The sequence below is a fragment of the Miniopterus natalensis genome, chromosome 9, assembly GCF_054644295.1.
Source record: "Miniopterus natalensis isolate mMinNat1 chromosome 9, mMinNat1.hap1, whole genome shotgun sequence".
NCBI lineage: Eukaryota > Metazoa > Chordata > Mammalia > Chiroptera > Miniopteridae > Miniopterus > Miniopterus natalensis.
Genome location: NC_142089.1, coordinates 58,711,872 through 58,730,949, shown reverse-complemented (window position 1 = coordinate 58,730,949; position 19,078 = coordinate 58,711,872). Strand labels below are relative to the sequence as shown.

Below are 19,078 nucleotides of genomic sequence, written 5' to 3'. Positions count from 1 at the left end.
CTCTCTCCCTCTCCTCTCTCTGAAATCAATGAAGATATATTTAAAAAAAAAAATTTAAAGCCATGGATTAGCACCAGTTTTGCTTACTTTAAAATGATATACTTCGAAGGTACCTTTTCTTCCCATTAATCATCTGGTTACAATAAACGGACGAAAAATATTTCCTAGTGAAAAGCTATGTTGCTTGCCAAACTTTTAAGGGAGAGCTGTACATCCTACAATTGGAGGGATAACTCCTGTCAGGGAGAACAGAAACCCAAACAGCAGGCGTGAACTTTGAGTCAATATGCAAGACATCTTTTTCTGGAAAAATCTAGACTTGTTTCTTGAGGGAAAACTGTCAATTTCAGGGCATTCCTAGTGTTTCATTAACAAGAGCTTAACACAGAAACAGCTGCTTGTCCAATAACTTTATTGTCTATATGAAAAATCTTCATAGGAAATTGTTGTTTGGTTTATTAGCTCTCAGCAGCCCGTTCCTGAGCTCTGAGGAAGCTTGCTTTTTTCTGAGCTACCCGATCTTTCTTCTGGGCAAGAGACATTTTGGGACGATTCCACCTATAAAACAAAGGAAAGAGACAGGAATGTTATTTTTAAAAACCACAGCTGAAGAGGATAGAGAATATTTAATTGTAATAAAAAAGACAAAAACTTTGTACTAGCATAGAATGAACCACCTCAGTAGCTTCTGAGGCTAATACATTTCTATCACTACAATTACTTTAGCAAACCTGGTTCCCTTCACTTCTGCAACATCATGCAGAGTTAGTGATCGAGTTTGCACTTGATTCAGAGGCTAAGTAAGATGAAACAAGGCAGGCTCAGAACCCCTCCCAACCACTTTCTCTTGAAAAGACAACAGTAAGATGCATACCTCTTCTTTTTAACTTCTTTCTTAGGCTTCTTCTCATAGACTGGATTCTCTCGTATAGCAGCATGAGCTTTCTTATACATCTCCTCCATCTGAAACAAAGCAAAGCAAACAGTACTTGGTTTCATTTCATATGCCCTAAATAATACAACATACTGTAATCTATTACTCGCTCTATTCTGTCTTTCTAAGCCAGATTCTCAGAAGGCACTCAACTAGGTCAGTGGTAGTATCTGCTTAAATTTCTTTTTTCAAAAAATATATCTTTATTGATTTCAGAGAGGAGAAGGAGAGCCTGCAACCCAGGCATGTGCCCTGATGGAGAATTGAGCCATAATCTCCTGGATCACAGGTTGATGCTCAACTGCAGAGCCACACCGGCCAGGCTATCTGCTTAAATTTCTAAATGTAGTATCTAAATTTCTTTTCCTAAGAAATTCCCAATTTTTTACCATAGGTAATGTAAGTTGACATTATCCACAAAACTCAACTCAAATGTTTCTTGAAGAAAAATCTGCATGCATTTCTGATGACTTCGGCTATACTTTTTAAGTCATTAAAATTTAGAACAAAGTGATTTCTGTAGAAACATGTTATGCTCATTTAAAATACTGTCTGACCTAAATTCTTTTATTGAAGTGAGGATATACACCAAAACAAAGTTTTTAAGATGATAAAATTAAGAGTGTATGGGGCCCAGACCAGGTGGCTCGGTTGGAGCATTGTCCTATAAACCAAAAGGTTGTGGGTTGGATTCCCAGTTGGGCACATAGGGGAGACAACCGATAGATGTTTCTCTCTCTCCCCCTTCCTCTCTAATATCCTTAGGTGAGGATTTAAAAAAAAAGTGTATGGGGCCAAGTAGCAATTGCCAAGTTAATTTGTCCCCAGATTTACATTTTCCATTTGTATCTGATAGATCTTTCAAAGCCATTACCAGTACCACATACCAGGGACTTCTTACAGCTATTACTACTACTATGAGTCACTGGTTTCTGGCAGCAATATTAGGCCTCTGGAACCAGAAAGGTCAGAATTTCTCTAGAACATCCTGAAAATCTATCCAATTAGGTATCTTAATGAAAATTTTGTTCTAAAATGTATCAAAAAAACCCACAATGTTGCAACTCTCTGAATTGTTTCAATTACCATCTCCCAAATACAGTAGACCCTGGAACACAGGTTTGAACTGCACAGGTCCACTTATACACAGATCTTTTTTCAATACACAGTTGGCCCTCAATATACATGGTTTTTGCATCTGTGGATCAAAAACAGTTTATTTTCAAACCAGAGGGCAGCTGCAGTTGAGTTTTTGGGGAGTCAAAGGTTGTATGTGGATCTTTGACTGTGTGTGTGTGTGTGGGGTGTTGTCGGTGCCTCTAACCCCCGCACTGTTAAGAGTCAACTGTAAATGACTTGATCCTGTGCAAGATCACTCATGAAAAGCAGCTGTAAAATACCTGAGTGTTCATTATCAAAATTTAGTAAAAATTACAGCCCTCTAAAAAATTAATCAGGTAATCAATGTGGAGAAGATTGTGATTACTACATGCACTTGTGTAAAGCTTAGCCAAGAAAAACAATGCAGAGCTTTTCACTACATGAGACCTCAACCACCACAATCCCTTTTCAAAGTTAATTTCTCTACCTTTTTTAGCACTCTATTATAGCTCTCCACTGTAGTTAACAAACCTATTTGATGAATTCACATGTAGTAATTAAAAAAAAAAAAAAAAAAAATCTACGCAAGTTCACTTTTCAAGAGATCAGACAAGAGGGGAAATACAACCATTTATGTAGGTAACGCCGTGAGTTTAGGTAAAGACCACTTCCTGTTGGAGACATGCCAAATGTCTGCATAGAACTGCAGTATGCATTCGTAAGGAGAGATACCTCCATAGATAAAATTAATGAGCTAACTAGAAACTACAGTAGCCAAACACTGGTCCCAACTGAAGCACAGAATCTATATAGGGGAAGGCATTAAGAAACAGACATCTGAAAACACAGACTGAGAGCTGGAAAAGTCTTGATTGTGACATGACCAGAACAAGAAGTGGTTCAGGAAAAAAAGGAAAAAAAAAAAAAAAAATGCAGGTCAAGTAGAATCAGTCAAAAGTAAAAGACGTTTTTAGTAGGGAGAACAAGGATGGTACCAGTAGTAATATAAGTAATACACCTACATAGCTAATATAAAACTACCTTTTCCCTAGTTAAAAACTCAACCTATGTGTTTATCCAGCCCTAGACTGTGTACAAAGCGTTAAAAAACAAAGTAATCTTTTCTCAATAAAACTCTATTTAAAAAATCATTTTCATAACCAAAGCTATGCCAAAAATATATACTAACAGGAAAAAAAAAAATAACAAAATTACTTAATATAACCCGCCCATTTATATATAATTCTGTATTTGTAATATAGCAATCAGTATGATTTTTTTTTTGTTAATCCTCACCTGAGGATATTTTTTCCATTGATTTTTAGAGTGTGAAGGGGGGGAGAAACATCCATGTAAGAGAGACACATCAATTGGTTGTCTCCTTTTCACACCCCCACTGGGGTGGGGATCAAACCTGCAACCAGTGACCCTTCGGGTACAAGGGCCGACACTTGAACCACAGCCACACCAGCCAGGGCTCAGTGTGATTTTTGTGTTCTATGCTGTCACTACAATTTCAAAACAGGTACTATCATCAATTACTCCAATGCATTAATAGAGACAGACCTGGAGACTCAACTTTAGGAGTGATCAATTTCCCAACATTAAATTCACTTTTGCAAACATCATTCCCATTAATTACTCAGCATCATAAAGAACTGTTAGAATCTGTACATCTCTCTTTCTATGTGTGTGCCTGAGAAATTTACAAAGTCCAAAACATAGCACTTGTTTGCTTTGAAGAAAAAAACCTTTCTTCCCCATGGCCTCAAAATGAATGAAGTTTGGTAAATAGCACCTCAAACCAGAGGGTAGATTAGAACTATGACCACAGGAATGAAATCTATAAATACAGAACAGCCAAATGCATAAAAGCCACCAAAGGTTTGGACGCTTAACCTGCCACCTTTAGCACCTAAAATTCCTATAAGCATGCTGATGAGTCTAGCTCATTATACTATCTCATCCTTTAACCTACCCCAGGTCCAACATCCCAATTTCATGCCATTTCATTTTAAGCCAAGGACAGTTTATAGAAGTCTGTCTGTACCTATGAACATGCCCATATTAAACTCCTATTAACCTTAAATAAAACTATATAATGTACCCACAAAAAACAAGTAGTGAACCTGGTTCCATAAATGAACCATACATGCATTTTTAGTTAAAATTTTTACCATGTCTGGAGTTACGTTGTTCTTTATGTACTGAGAGAACTGTTTCTTGTAAGCATCTTCATCTTCCTCCATTAGATAACGCATATAATCTGCAACGTTCTGACCCATGATGTGCTTCCGATGTACTTCTGCATTGAATTCCTTGCTTTCTGAATCATAACCAGGGAATCGTTTGGTGCTAAAATAAAGTTTTCACATTTTAGTATATATTGATTGAAATTAGTTCACTAGCAGGAATTCATTTCAGTAGCTGCCATCAGTCCCGTCTTGAAACAATTAATTGCATCATATGCAATCAAAGGACCAACTAGTGACTGCTCAGTTGGTGGGGTATCATCATTCAGCAGCTAATCTCTGAATTCCAGTATAGAAAATCACAGCACAAATACCTTTAAATACCATTATATGAACCAACGCTTTTCACCACTATAAAGTTAGTTCTCCTTATTGTCATAAAAAAGGGCTTCAAAATTGCTCCCCCCCAAATCCTAGAATTTCTCAGTGGTGCCTCAGGGTACATGGGAGTGATCCAGTCACATAGGTGCCTTCCAATGTAACTGCAGATCCTCAAAAACAAACAAAACCCCCCTCCCCAGGCTTACAAACATCTAAATATATACATACGTACACAAAAAATTTTGGTTAACTCAACAATCATTAAAATATTCATAAGAAGCTAATACATCACTTTAAGATGTATCTATTCAAAAGTAACAAAAACCATTAATTCGAACTAAAGGAACAACCAAACTAAAACCACCTACTTAGCTTCTAAGAACGACCTACAATCTTATTTCCAGTTGAAAAAGTTTAGCCTTTCTCTCAGACTTTAGTATCTAGAGTCTACTTTTCCCCATAACTCAGTAAAGCCATTTTCTTTCCGAATGAAAAAAAAAAAAGACAATGCACTGGAAGGGAAGAGGGAGTGGTAGTGAAACCAAGTTGCTCATTTCTAACCATAACTAAACCACACATAAAAGATATTAGTTTCAATCCCACCTCTTCCACTTACTGGCTCCAGAAGCTTGGACAAATCATTTACCTCTCAACCCGTCTCTTCACTTGTAAAATGCATTACCAATTCCTTCTTGCCCTGCCAGGTTCCTTTTGCAGTGCCTGGCATATAGCAGGCACACAATGATAGCTACTGTTATTTTAAATAATTCAGTAATCTCCACTGTTAGAAATAGCAAAGTACTGGAGTCTAGGCAATGAGGACTTGAATGCAATATTACCTGTGAGGGATAGATAAGCCTCCATCCACAGCTCCCTTCAGGGCCCCAAAAACTTTATTTCCAGTAGTAGTTCTGGCAAGACCTGCATCCAAATAGCAGGTGAAGGCACCAGGTTGACCATCAATGCTTTCCACGTTATATTCATCTCCAGTCACCTCCACCTGACCTTCATAGATCTTGTCCATGCCAAACCTATTGAGAAGCTATTAACAAAGAAGCCAGTCTTAATACCTGTCTGAATATATTCCAACAACTCTAACAGTAACTCGTCACAATTTTAATGACCTCTGACAAAATTTCCTTCCAATTTATTTATCCCTAATCCCAATTTACTTTTAAATATAAATTTTTAAATGCTACAAAAAGAAACTTCAATTTCTCCATTAACTTTATTCAAAAGCCTCTTAATCTGCTATATGTCCCTAGTTGATTTATGCAGCAATCAATTAGGATGTACATAAATCTGATTCTTAAATTTACTGAAGGGAGGTAATCACATCACTTCAGTCATATTTGGCTATAATTCAACAACCAAATATTAAATATTATCACACGTACTTTTGAGGAATAGGATCCTGGGTTGAAAACACCATCTTTTGTGGTTGTCTCTAATACATTATAATACACACCACTCCTCTGCTAGTACATATCATCTTTTCACAAGCAGTGCCCTTGCATCAAGTTACTCTCATATATAAAGACAATGTTACCCACCCCCACTCAAACATGTTAATGACCAATGAAGATGTGGGTCCCCAACAATGATGCATGCGTAACAATTCCACTGCAAAACAAGGTCAGCAACTGAGAAAAAATAAGGTAAAGTCACATTTTCATCTTTTCTGCCTATTATAAAAAATGCTGCCACCCTCAGGCAAAGATGATTAAAACAAAAGCCCCTCCCCCCGCCAATGCTGCCCCAACCACAAGTTTAAAACATTGCTTCTCAAAATTTAACATGCATATAAATCACTTGGACATCCTATTAAAACATATTCTGAAGGTCTGGAGTAGTCTTCATTTTTAATGTACACTATGGTCAGAAGATAATTTCTGAGATCTGTCCAATAAGGTAGCCACTAAGGAACCACAAGCGGCTATTCAAATTTAAGTTAAAAATTCAGTTCATCAGTAGCACTAGACACATTTCAAGTGCTCAACAAGCACATGTGGCTACTAGCTACCACTGGCTACAGCAGACAGCACAGATTACCGGTATCACTGCAGGAAATTCTATTGGTCTAGATATACCCAATAAACTGGGCAGAAAACAGGAAAACTGCTCCCCCAAATTATTAGGAAATGCACTGCTGTCTCAAACCTTGTATTTATAAAATTATCTTTCCTAATGATGCCCCTGTAAGCCACAGGGTAACATCAGGCATTCTCTTCACCCAAGAGCTGAAAATATCTTATCCATTGTGAACACTCATCTTTCAGACAACTTCAAACAATGAGCGAATTCCAAAATACATCAAGTAATCCTGTACATACCCTGCGGGCCAGCAGCAGGCCAGTACAATATGCTGCAGCATAATTTGTCAGGCCAACCTTCACACCGTACTTTGGGAGTTCGTGAGCATAAGCTGCACAAACTATCATATCTCCTTCTATACGGGCATAAGCAATCTATAGTAAGAAAAAAAACAGGTTAGTAATCTGCTTTTACTGTTTGTCCTAAGTGCCTTTGTTTTCTAAGAACTTGAAGAAAAAAACCGGAACACAGATCTCCATCACTTAAAATCTGTCTTTGTGAAACCTAGTCACTTCCAAGTAGTTTATGGCTTGGTCAACTATAGCAGGAAGATTTATGAGTCTAAGTCTATTTGACTAATGTCACAGTACATAAGGCTAAAATTACCACATGGGCACTGAATATTGAAATGCCTTTGGAATAAATTATACTGTAGTTCCTTACTTCTAAACACTGCAAAGACTTAGCTAGGTTAACTGGTGAATTACAGGCACTCTGAAAAGTCAAAGGAATTCCCAATTATGTCAAACATCTTTTGAACTAAGCATATTTAAGTCTAATAATGTTCCAGACACCTGGTGTTTTGTTATCTGTACTTAGGTATGGAGGAAGACATTGCCTTCACAACCACAAATTAGCTTGCCCAGAAAATAGGTGTGCTTGCCCCCTGCAAAGCCCCAAAAATCTCAAGTAAAAAAATCTTCCCCAGTTGTAAAGTTCCAGAAAATTATCTTCTAGGAGCACACTGCCTTTCTGGAGGTCTGTTATGTAGAAGCTAACTTTACACATAATAGTTAAAACCTATTTCAAGACAATCAGCAGGAATAACAATCTTGAGAGCATAATTTAACCTTCGCAACCACCTCCCTCTTCAAAGAGCAGTGGGTACGTGGCAAAGCCACACAGTAAAAGCTAGGACGCAGTCCACGACAAATTCTACTGGAGTTGGAATGTGCAAAAACCTTCCACTTGGTCTCAAATTTATCCTTCCACCCATCCACCATCACAAAATATCGGCAGTAACATAAACTTCTCTAATACCCTTCTGCACCCCAATTTAAAAAAATAAATGTATTAAACTGGGTCAGGAATGCCAAACATGGCTGACCTTCAGAGTATTTTTTAAAGTACCGATTTCCCAGGCTCCAATTTAAGGCCCACAAAAAACGAATTAACTCAATGTTTTTGGAGTGCCAGGCTCCACACTCGATGGACCTTCTAATGCAAAAATGTGTTTTATTTCCCAAGTCCAACTTCTCTAACACAGCGAGTCAAGGGGAGGTGGGGGTTTTGCCATCATTGCTTCAGTCTCCATTGCAACTTACCTGACAAATAATATCTCTGTTGGTCACACGAACGATCATTCTGTACTTAGGTGTGTTGTACTTATTTTTATCCTGGATCACCAAGCGTTTCCGGGCATAGTAATCAGTTTTACCCTCTGGGGGGGAGGGGGAGAAAAAAAAGGAAAAAAACCTTAAAGTCTACTCCATTGCAGAACAGATCCCTTTAATATTATGAACACGAAAACCTGACCATACCTCGTCGTCTTCGGAATTTCACCTGGTATCTCTTGAAGTAGGCCTTATTTTTGACAACTTTCACAAACCCCTTTAGAAAAAAGAGTGTTATTAATACTTCTGATAGAATTTGAGTTGTAAGAAAGTAACATTTGAACCTCAAAAGTCAATCTAGACAACTGCCACTTCCGTGGAGTCCAGCCTTTCTCAAACCATCCAGGGTAAAAAATCACTTTTTCTACTTTCCATCTGTCAAGACTGATAAGCGACTTCTCCAGACCCACGAACGGCACGGGCTTTCGGAAACACCCTGCCCTCTCCCGGAAAACCTACGAAGCAGTCAGGGCTGGAGCTGGGTCCGAGGAGCCGCAGCCCGTCTCCAATCGGCATCCTCCAGCTGGTCTGAGACCGACTAATGCCACCTCCCCGCCCGACGCCTGACGGGGCCCCCTTCGCACGAGCCGGCAGGATCCCCACAACCTGTCTACTAAACTCGCCGCCCCTCACCTCCTTCATCTGCCGCCTCAGCTTCTTCTCTCCGTCAACCCCCTTGCCTTGCAAAAGCACCAGGCGGCAGCCATTAAGGCCACGCTGGGAGAGGCTCCTGGACCAGGACAGAGCCTGCAATCTAATGCCATCCGACCCCTGCGCCGCGCGAGACCAACCCTAGGCTGGCATTAGGGCAAGGCGAGGGAACCCCCGTCCATCTGTAGTCCGAGATCGGGATACCCACTCACCATTCTGCAGAAGACAGACCGCCGTCCGCGGCTCGCCACAGACCTGCAGGCCTAGCCCAGCTCCAGTGGGGAGAAAAGGCCGCAGCCCTTGCGCAGGCGCAGTATGTAGCGGCGGCAATCACGCAAGTGGCGCGTAGAAGAGAAATCCTTCTGCGGGCGGGCGTGCGGCATGCCGCCCCCTGCTGGTAGGAGGACCTGTGCGGGCCTTCGCCTCGTCGCAACAGCTCCTCATGCTCCCGGCTGACGATCCGACTGGGAGGGACGGTAAGCAGAACGGGGAGGATTCTGTCCAAGGAAGTCGTTTTATAACAAACGCAGATCACTTTTGTAAGGAAAAAAGTTTGAAAAGTAAATAGAAGGAATTTGCTCTGGAGCTGTTCCGCCCCCTCTCGAAGGCGTCTAGCTCCTGGACTGCTGCTCCTCCCGGTCCAGACAGAGTCCTCCCGGGAGGCTCGCTTAGCGCCCCCAGCCCGCGTTAGGAGCCCCGCGTCCGCCTCCCCACAGCCCCGTCGTACCTGCCTCCGCCCGCCCTAGGTTGTGAGCATCCAGAGGGTGGGCCTGGTTGTTAAGTTCACCTTTCAATCTCCAGCACCTAGCACGGTGCTGACAGTCAGTAAAATTGGAAGAGAACTACTGCCCTCTCCGTCCTGCCTCTTTACCTCCATCGCCTTCCCTGATCCCTGACCAACTCATTCCTTTTCCCTCCCTCCATCCTTGTGATCTAGCCAGGTTAACTTTTTTTCTGTTTGTCTTTTTAAAAACTTATTCTTTTAAAAGGAATTGTAGTAAGTCGTTTTCTTATTCTCCACATGGAGACTGAGGAGATCCAACCAACCAAACAAACAAAAGCAACTCTAGAGAAAGTATCCCTCGCCTGACAGTGTTTCGAAGGTGGTCTTTGGGCTATTGCATGGGAATTATTTGGGTACTAGTTAAAATGCAGGTCTATGAATATCTACCACCTCTACTGAATCAAGCTCGCTGGTTCAGAGACTAGGAATCGGCCTTTTAAATTTGGTTTCAATCTTAATCAAATCAAGAGGTCTGGGGAAAGTAGAAAACAAATCCCATTTTGCCCAATAATGGAATTAACTGAGTTTACTAGGAAAAGAAGACAAATTACTTTGGTTTCAATTTGTAACTCCTCATATAAGCGGGAAAATGTACATTGAATCCACTCTGGCCAGTGCCAACAGAGCCATCAAGGAGAAATGTTAAAACACCCCTCATAGGCCAGTATGGTTCAGTCTTTGTTGAGGGGCTTTTGGAAGTGTGAAGAAAGAGGCATACAATTTGTATTTATTGAAAATACTTAAAGACCTTTATTTTGGTGGTTCATCAAGTTATTAGCCTACCGCAGGTGCCACATGTCTTGGTTAGGTCCTGCTTACATTGAAGGTGGAAGCATCAGGAAGGAAAGTCTATATGGAAATAGGCCTACCCCTAACTTTGCATGTTTTAGGGGAAGAGTACATATGAAGGCCACATACCTTTCATCTGAATATGAAGCAAGTTAACACATTGTTGAATTAAATATGTTTTATTCTCTTTAGCCTGCTTCTTCTTACCTTATAAATATTTATAACAATAAAATTTATTTTAAAAAAATTTTTTAAAAATATCTATTGATATCAGAGAGAGGAAGAGAGAGAGACAGAAACATCAATGATGAGAGAGTCATTGATCCAGCCCGCAACCCGGGCATGTGCCCTGACTGGGAATCGAACCCTGATCGCCTGGATCCCAGGTCGACGCTCAACCTCTGAGCCATGCCCGGCCGGGCAATATAACAATAAAATTTAAAATATGTGTATCTATTCCCCTTGGTTGCAGCTGGGGGTTTGTGGTTAGCACAGCTGGCTCAGCCCATGTAGTTGGTGACGCCAGGAGCCAGGAGCCAGGGGAAATTTGTCCAGCACCCTTGACTGACTAATCTTGTTCAACTGGTAAAAGTTAAAAATCACCAGTAATGGGACAAGTCAACTTAGTGTTTTTACTGATATAATATATTGAAAAGAACACAGAAGCATTTTGTGCCAAATTTATGTAATCTAATCTAATTACATAAACTATCTAATCTGGTACATGATGAGGCTGCATTCAAACCCAAATTGAGGGACATTTTACAAAGTAACTGTTCAGTATTCTTCAAAAATGACAAAATCATGATAGATGAGGAAAGACTAAAGAAATACTCCAGATTGAGAGATCAAAGTGATATGACCACAGTACACCTAGATTGCATCCTGGACAAGAAAGGAAAAAGAGGAAGGCTTTTTATTTCCTTTGTACAAAGGACTACCTCAGGGCAGTCAGTGAAATCTGAATGGAGTCTGTGGATTAGATGGTAGTAATAGATTAGTGTTAATTTTATTTTGATAGGTACACTATGGTTATGTATGAGTGTTCATTAGCAAATACACTAAACTCTTTTGGAGTAATGGGCATTATTTCTGCAACTTACTCTCAGCAAATGACTCAGGAAAAAATTGCATATACAAGTTGTCCCCCAAAAACTGTATACACACTTTAACAGCTGATAGCTCAATTTTGAAAATGAAATGTATTTTAATAAACACTGCCTTTAGCCCTAACCGGTTTGCTCAGTGGTTAGAGCACCAGCCCTCAGACTGAAGGGTCCTGGTTTTGATTCTGGTCAAGGGCACATACCTTGGTTGTCAGCTCAATCCCCAGTCCTGGTGGGGGCATGTGCAGGAGCTACCAATCGATGTTTCCCTCTCTTGCTATCTCTCGCTCTTTCTCTCACTCTCTCCCTTCCACTTTCTCTGAAAAGCAATGGGGGGAAAAATCCTCAGGTGAGGATTAAAAATAAATAAATAAATAAATAAACACTGCCTTTATAATTATTCAAAGTGTGTGTATACATTTTTTGGGACACCCTATGTATGTGTATATATAGATACACATATGTGTGTGTAAAAAGAAAGAAAGTGATAAGGCATGTGTTAAAATGTTAACAGTGTGGAAGTTTTTTGTACTGCTCTTATAAACAATTTGTGATTTTGAAATTATTTCAAAATATGACCGGCCGGGTGTGGCTCAGAGGTTGAGCATCGACCTAGGATCCAGGAAATTGTGGTTCAATTCCCGGTCAGGGCACATGCCCGGGTTGCAGGCTCGATCCCCAGTAGGCGGCGTACAGGAGGCAGCCGAGCAATGATGTTTCTATCTCTCTCTCCCTCTCCTTTCCTCTCTCTGAAATCAATAAAGATATATTTTTTAAAAAAGAAAAGAAAGATTATTTCAAAATAGAAAATAAGCCCGGCCGGGCGGGCTCAGCGGTTAAGCGTCGACCTAGGATCGAGGTGATCAGGGTTCGATTCCCGGTCAGGGCACATGCCCGGGTTGCGGGCTGCAGCCGATCAATGACTCTTTCATCATTGATGTTTCTGTCTCTCTCTCTCCTTCTCCTTTCCTCTCTCTGAAATCAATAAAGATATATTTAAAAAAAAAGAAAAGAATAAAGCATTGATTTTTGCTGGAATGGGAAATATTTCTTTTATTATTTGAAATTAAAGTAAACTCAGTTTTATCAAATATGTCAAACATAGATTATAAATAGAAAATAAATCAACAATTTTTAGTTCTGGTAGTGATTATTTAACAACAAAATATAAAAAGATTTCTGTGATGTTGCCCATATGTTATGATTTTGAGAGACCTGCTTATTGTCCTAATCAACAGGTTCTGTATTGCAACCACTAACTTTCGTAACGATACTCTAAAAGTATCTTGTTATTTCAAATTTTTTTTCTTCCCAATTGCTTTTTGCTTTACATTAGTTTATGGTTATTCATGAAGGGTAGCAAATAGGGGGAACTATCTTATTGTTGGATCCCCTTTATTGATATTAATCCATTAGAAACATTTTAAACCTGTACTTTTATCTAGGAAAAAAATTAGCCTTCAATGAAAGAATAATCTTTGTTTCTTTAAAAAAAAAAAAGTGTAAAGCTATGGTGTGATGGGACCAAGAGTCAGAAGAATGTCAAGGACAAACCGCATAGCTATGACTGAGCAGATCTGGGTGTTCTTTGTGTTAGGCTACTGATGTCTAACTGATGAAGACATACACAATTCATTATAATATATTTATTTCATAAAAATTTCTTTTTGGATCTCTATTTCAGCAAAATCTCTATGTTGTTATCACCAAGATATCAATCATACCATATGTGTTCTACAGATAGTAATGCCAAATTGGACAACCATTTTTTGGTCATTGTGGTTCTTAAATAATTTATACTCATTTTCTTTAGGAGAAATTTTGCTGTGCTGAAGCAAGATAAACTGGAATTTTAAATAAAGTTCATAAAGCAATACTTAGATTTGGAAATGAACTGTAATTTTTCTATATCAAATTCAAACAACGTATTGGCGTCATATATAATAAATTACTGTTGTCACAGAAACTATTACTAGATGTCTGATATTGTCATATAAATCACTGTCACTTTTATTGTTGTTTTCACTCTGTTACAGTAGTATCCACATCCATGCAGGTTTTGTTATTCTTCCAATATTTAAATGCTGGGGTATGTAAAGGAAACAAAAATAGCAGTATGTTGCTCAATTTGTTCCAATGTCTTTTCAGTCAGACTATACACTGGTCTATCAGGGTCAGAAAACAATTTCTATGGAAATTAGTTTTAGGTTTATTTATTATTTAAATTAAATGTATTGAGGTAACATTGGTTATTAATGGTTATTGGCTATATAAGTTACAGGTGTTCAGTTTCATAAGATATCATCTGTATATTGCGTTATGCACTCACCACTCAAAGTCTGCTCTCCTGTCACCATGTATTTGACCCCCTTTACCTTCATCATCCTTCTCCCACTCCACCACCCCCCAGAAATCACCATGCTGTTGTGTGTGTATGAATTTGTTTTTCTTTGTTGCTTTTTATTTGTTTCTCTTTTATTTCCAACATATGAGTGAATCATATGGTTCTTGTCTTTTTCTAAGGTATTTTACTTAGCATGATATTCTCAGGATCCATCTATGTTGTCACAAACAGCAGTATTTCATCTTTTGTGATGACTTAGTAGTATTCCATTGTATATATGTACCACATCTTCTTTATCCAACCACCAATAGAAGGACACTATGGTTGTGCCCATGTATTTTCCACTGTGAATAATGCTGCAGTGAACACAGGTACATACATCTTTATGAATAAATGTTCTCCATTTTTTCTGGGTAGATACCCAGAAGAGGGCTTGCTGGGTCATATGGTAGCTCTATTCTTAATTTTTTCAGGAATCTTCATACTGTTTTCCATAGTGGCTATACCAGTTTACATTCCCACCAGCAGTGGACAAGGGTTCCCTTTTCTTCACATCCTCTCCAACACTTTTTATTTCTTATTGGTAATAGCCATTCTAATAGGTGTGAGGTGGTATCTCATTGTGGTTTTGACTTGCATTTCCTTTATAGCTAGTGAAGTTGAGCATCTTTTCCTATATCGGTTGACCATCTATATGTCTTTTTTTAAAATTGACTTTAGAGAAAGGAAAGGGAGACAGAGAGAGAGAGAGAAAGAGAGAGAGAGAGAGAGAGAGAGAGAGAGAGAAATTAATTTGTTATTCCACTTATTATGCATTCATTGGTTGCTTCCTGTATGTGCCCTGACCTGGGGTTGAACCTGCAACCTTCCTGGATCAGGACAACACTCCAACCAGCTGATCTATCCGGCCAGGGCCATCCTAAAATTTTTGATATGTTCATATAGTCATTTTCATTAGTATCTCTATATTTTTAAAAATTATTTATTTATTTATTATTGATTTCAGAGAGAGGAAGGGAGAGGGAGAAGGAGATAGAAACATCAATGATGAGAGAGAATCACCAATCGGCTGCCTCCTACATGACCCCTACTGAGGTTGAACCCAAAACCTGGGCATGTGCCCTGACTGGGAATTGAACCGTGACCACCTCGATCATGGGTCAGCGTTCAACCACTGAGCCACACCGGCCAGGCTCTATGTATCTTTTGATCTCTTTTATTTCTTCTTTGACCCAATATGTGTTCAATAGCATGTTATTTAATCTACATATATTTCTGGGTTTTCCAGATTTCTTCTTGTAGTTAATTTCCAGTTTCATGCAGTTGTGGTCAAAGAATATGCTTAGTATGATTTCAATCTTCTTAAATTTATTGAGACTAGTTTTGTGCCCCAACATATGGTCTATCCTTGAGAATGCTCCATGTGCACTTAAGAATGTATATTCTGTTTGGGGGAGAGGGAAATCTCTATAAATATCAATTACATCCATTTGATTGAATGTGTAACTTAAGGCCAATATTTCCTTATTGATTTTTCTATTTGGATGATCTATCCATTGCTGTCGATGGGGTATATACATTCCCTACTATAATTGTGTTTTTGTCGGATTCTCCCTTTAGGTCTGTTAGTAATTCTTTTACATATTCTGGTGCTCCTTGGTTGGGTGAATATATATTGATGGGTTGTCTTCTTGATATATTGTCCCCTTTATCATTATATAATGCTCATCTTTCTCTCCTGTTACCTTTTTTATTTTGAAATCTATTTTGTCTGATATAAGTATGGCTACATCTGCTTTTCTCTGGATGCCATTTACTTGGAGTATCATCTTCAAGGACTTTGAGTCTGTGTTTGTCTTTGTCATAAGACAACATTTTGTTGGGTCTTGTTTTTTAATCCGTCCCACTACTTGGGGCCTTTTAACTGCTGAATTCAGTCTATTTACATTTAGGATGATTATTGATATATTAGGAATCACTATAGCCATTTTATCTTTTGTTTTCCAGTTGGTCTTGTATCTCCATTAATTCTTTTCCCTTGTGTTTCTGTCTGCTATTTTAATTTGGTGGTATTCTATGATTTTTTCCCCTGTTTATTCTTTTTTATTTTTATTTTGTGTCTCAGGTATAGATTTTGTGTGTGTGTGTGTGGTTACCATTAGGTTTATGCAAAAAAACCACAAACATTTCATATGTACAATAGTCCTTTTTCTTCTAATTATATCTTATCTTCATTCACCTGTGCAAGTTCAGTTCTTTTCCCCTTCCCTGATTATGTTTTTGTTTCCTAAATTATCCCTTTTTATGCTGTGTGTTCATTTCCAAATTTCAGAAGCTATAGTCTTTTTTAAAATTTATTAAATTTATTGGGGAGACATTGGTTAATATGATCATATAGGTTTCAGGTGTGGGTTTTTGTGTTACAAGATCTGTATATTGCACTGTGTGCCCACCACCTAAAGTCAAATAATCTTCCATTACCATATATTATACCCTCTTCATCACCTCCTTTCCCTCTGGCAACCACCACACTGCTGTTTGTGTTCACAAGTTTCAGTTTTATATCCCACATATGAGTGAAATCATGTGCTTCTTAGCTTTTTCTACCTGACTTATTTCACTTAGCATAATATTCTCAAGATCCATCCATGTTGTCGCAAATGGCAGTACAGTAGTACCTCGGTTTTCGAACGTCTCTGTTGACAAACATTCCGGTTTATGAACGCTATAAACCAGAAGTAAATGTTTTGGTTTTCAAACACGCCTTGAACATGCCACAGGGCTTCCGCTGAGGGCAAGGTCCTGAGGCCCAGCTTTCGGCCGTTGATCCCTCGGTTTTCGAACGTTTCAGAACTTGAACAGGCTTCCGGAACAGATTACATTTGAAAACTGTATTTCACCTTTTCTTATGGCAGAGTAGTGTTCCATTGTGTACATGCACCACATCTTCTTCATCCAGTCCTCTATTCAGGACACTTTGGTTGTTTCCATGTCTTGGCCACGATGACTAATGGAGTGAACACAGGGATGCATATATCTTTCCAAATACATGTTTTCAAGTTTTTCAGGTTATAGTCTTTTTAAAAATATATATGGTTTTATTGATTTTTGAGAGAGAGGAGGGATATAGAGATAGCAACATTGATGAGAGAGAGACATCAATTGGCTGCCTCCTACAAACCCCCTACAAGGGATCGAACCCGCAACCCCAGCATGTGCCCTGACCGGGAATCGAACCAGGGACCTCTTGTTTAATGGGTCAATGCTCAGCCACTGAGCAACACTGTCCAGGCTTGGGTTATAGTCTTTTAAAAAATGCTTTTACCCCCTTTTACCTTTATGTTATATTTGTATTTAATACTCTCTTCTGAAAAAGAGTTGCAATTTCTTTAATGCAGGTCTGGTGGTGGTCAATTCCCTTAGCTTTTCTTTGTCTGGGAAAGCCTTTATTCCTCCTTTATATCTAAAGGATAACTTTGTTGAATATATTATTTTCAGCTGGTGATTTTTCTCTTTCAATATTTTGACTATTTAATTCCACTCTCTCCTAGCTTGTATGGTTTCTGCTGGAAATATTGATGATAATCCAATGGGGTTTCCATTGTACATTACAGTCTTTTTCCCCCCTGGATGCCTTGAGAATTCTTTCTTTGTCATTAACTTTTGACAGCTTTAATATAATATGCCTTGGAGAAGGTCTTTTTGCATTGAGATAATTAGATGTTCTGTTAGCTTCTTGTATGTGAGTTATTTCCATAGGTTTGGGGAACTCTCATCAATTATTTGTTTGAATAGGCTCTCTGTTCCCTTCTCACTCTCTTCTCCTTTTGGTATACGCATTATTCTTACATTGTTTTTTCTTTTTCTTGTTTTTTAATCCTTACTTGAGGATATTTTTTCCATTGTTTTTCAGAGATAGTGAAAGGGAGAGAAAAAGGAAAACGTCGATGTGAGAGAGACACATTGATTGGTTGCCTCCCGCGCATGCCCTGACCAGGGCTGGGGATGGAGCCTGCAACCGAGGTATGTGCTCTTGGCCGAATCAAACCCCGGAACCTTCAGTCAGCAGGCTCATGCTCTAACCACTGAGTAAAACTGGCTAGGGCCTTACATTGTTTTTTTTAATGGAGTTCTCACAGAGTTCTATCTTTCTCTCTCTCTCTTTTTTTTACTCTCAATTCTCTCTCTTCTTCCATTAGAGTCATTTCTAGATTTCTGTCTTCAAGATCACTAATTCTTTCCTCCATCTGGTCTGCTCTATTTCCTAAATTCTCTAATTCATTCTTTATCTCACTTACTGAGTTCTTCTGCTCCAGGATTTCTGTGGTTCTTTTTATAGTTTCAGTCTCTTTTGTAAAGTACCTCTTCTGTTCATTGATTTTATTCCTGAGCTCATTGAACTCCCTTTCTGAGTTTTCACATACCTTGTTTTTTTCAGAACTGCAATCTTGAATTCTCTGTCCTTTAAATCACAGTCTTCCATGTCCTTGAGTTTATTTTCTGGAGACCTTTCCTCCTCTTTCTGAGCTACCTTGTCCCCATGGTATTTATGGTACTTCATAGATTATTTCTCTGCCTGGGCATTTGAGAAATGGAAATCTTTCTGTTTGCTTTTAACCATTTAGCAGTTTGATAATTAGAAGACTTTCTTTTTATTTCCAGTAGATGGTGGTATAGTGCAAGTTTTTGTTTTCTCTTACCTGCACTACTAGGACTTCAGGATCTCAGTGGCGCAGTGTCTCGCAGTGTCTTCCTGGCTGAAAATGCCCCATATTCCCTGAGGGGGTGGGCATCCCCTCTATGGCGAGGTCTTCTGGGTCTCAGGGCACCCCCCCCTCCCCATGGTGGGATGTGGCAGGTGTTGGGGCTCTGGACCTGTAAGTTCCAAGTACTGCTACCCTGCAACCAGAGGCTGCCAGCTACACTGTACTATGTGAGCCATCCCAGTTGCCTTTACTGGGTTCTGGCTGTGATAAGCTGGGAAGGGAGAGTGGGGGAGCGCTTTTGTGCCTTTGCGGCTTTGTTTTTCCCACTGGGTTTAACTGCAATGTGCACTGGCCACTCGGGCTGGAATGTTGCCCCTCTGGCC

General features: G+C 39.2%; 1 protein-coding gene and 2 non-coding genes across 4 annotated transcripts; all 3 read right to left on the bottom strand.

Annotated features, from left to right (window-relative positions):
* Positions 1 to 395: 395 nt before the first annotated feature.
* On the bottom strand, positions 396 to 9,273 carry RPL5 (ribosomal protein L5). Of its 2 annotated transcripts, none has more exons than XM_016197186.2 (8): positions 9,179 to 9,273; positions 8,463 to 8,532; positions 8,247 to 8,362; positions 6,942 to 7,076; positions 5,448 to 5,650; positions 4,213 to 4,390; positions 875 to 963; positions 396 to 558 (listed from the first exon to the last, which is right to left on the bottom strand). In XM_016197186.2, the coding sequence occupies exons 1-8, from the start codon at positions 9,179 to 9,181 to the stop codon at positions 459 to 461; spliced, it is 894 nt and encodes a 297-aa protein (XP_016052672.1). In that variant the 5' UTR covers positions 9,182 to 9,273; the 3' UTR covers positions 396 to 458. The 2 variants fall into 2 exon arrangements, with proteins under 2 accessions (XP_016052672.1, XP_087676719.1); XM_087820593.1 differs by having other exon boundaries at positions 4,216 to 4,390.
* On the bottom strand, positions 652 to 784 carry LOC148092481 (small nucleolar RNA SNORA66). The gene has a single exon (XR_015715082.1). It is a non-coding gene; the product is annotated as a small nucleolar RNA SNORA66 (small nucleolar RNA).
* LOC148092480 (small nucleolar RNA SNORD21) lies at positions 4,462 to 4,557 on the bottom strand. Its single transcript, XR_015715079.1, has one exon. It is a non-coding gene; the product is annotated as a small nucleolar RNA SNORD21 (small nucleolar RNA).
* Positions 9,274 to 19,078: the final 9,805 nt, after the last annotated feature.

What these genes read in the sequence shown, in the direction of transcription:
- RPL5 (XM_016197186.2), bottom strand. An exon ending in GAAATTCCGAAGACGACGAG is followed by an intron (nt 8,363 to 8,462) that starts GTATGGTCAGGT and finishes CCTCCCCCCCAG; the next exon opens with AGGGTAAAACTGATTACTAT. An exon ending in ACAACGTAACTCCAGACATG is followed by an intron (nt 964 to 4,212) that starts GTAAAAATTTTA and finishes GCTTTGTTTCAG; the next exon opens with ATGGAGGAGATGTATAAGAA.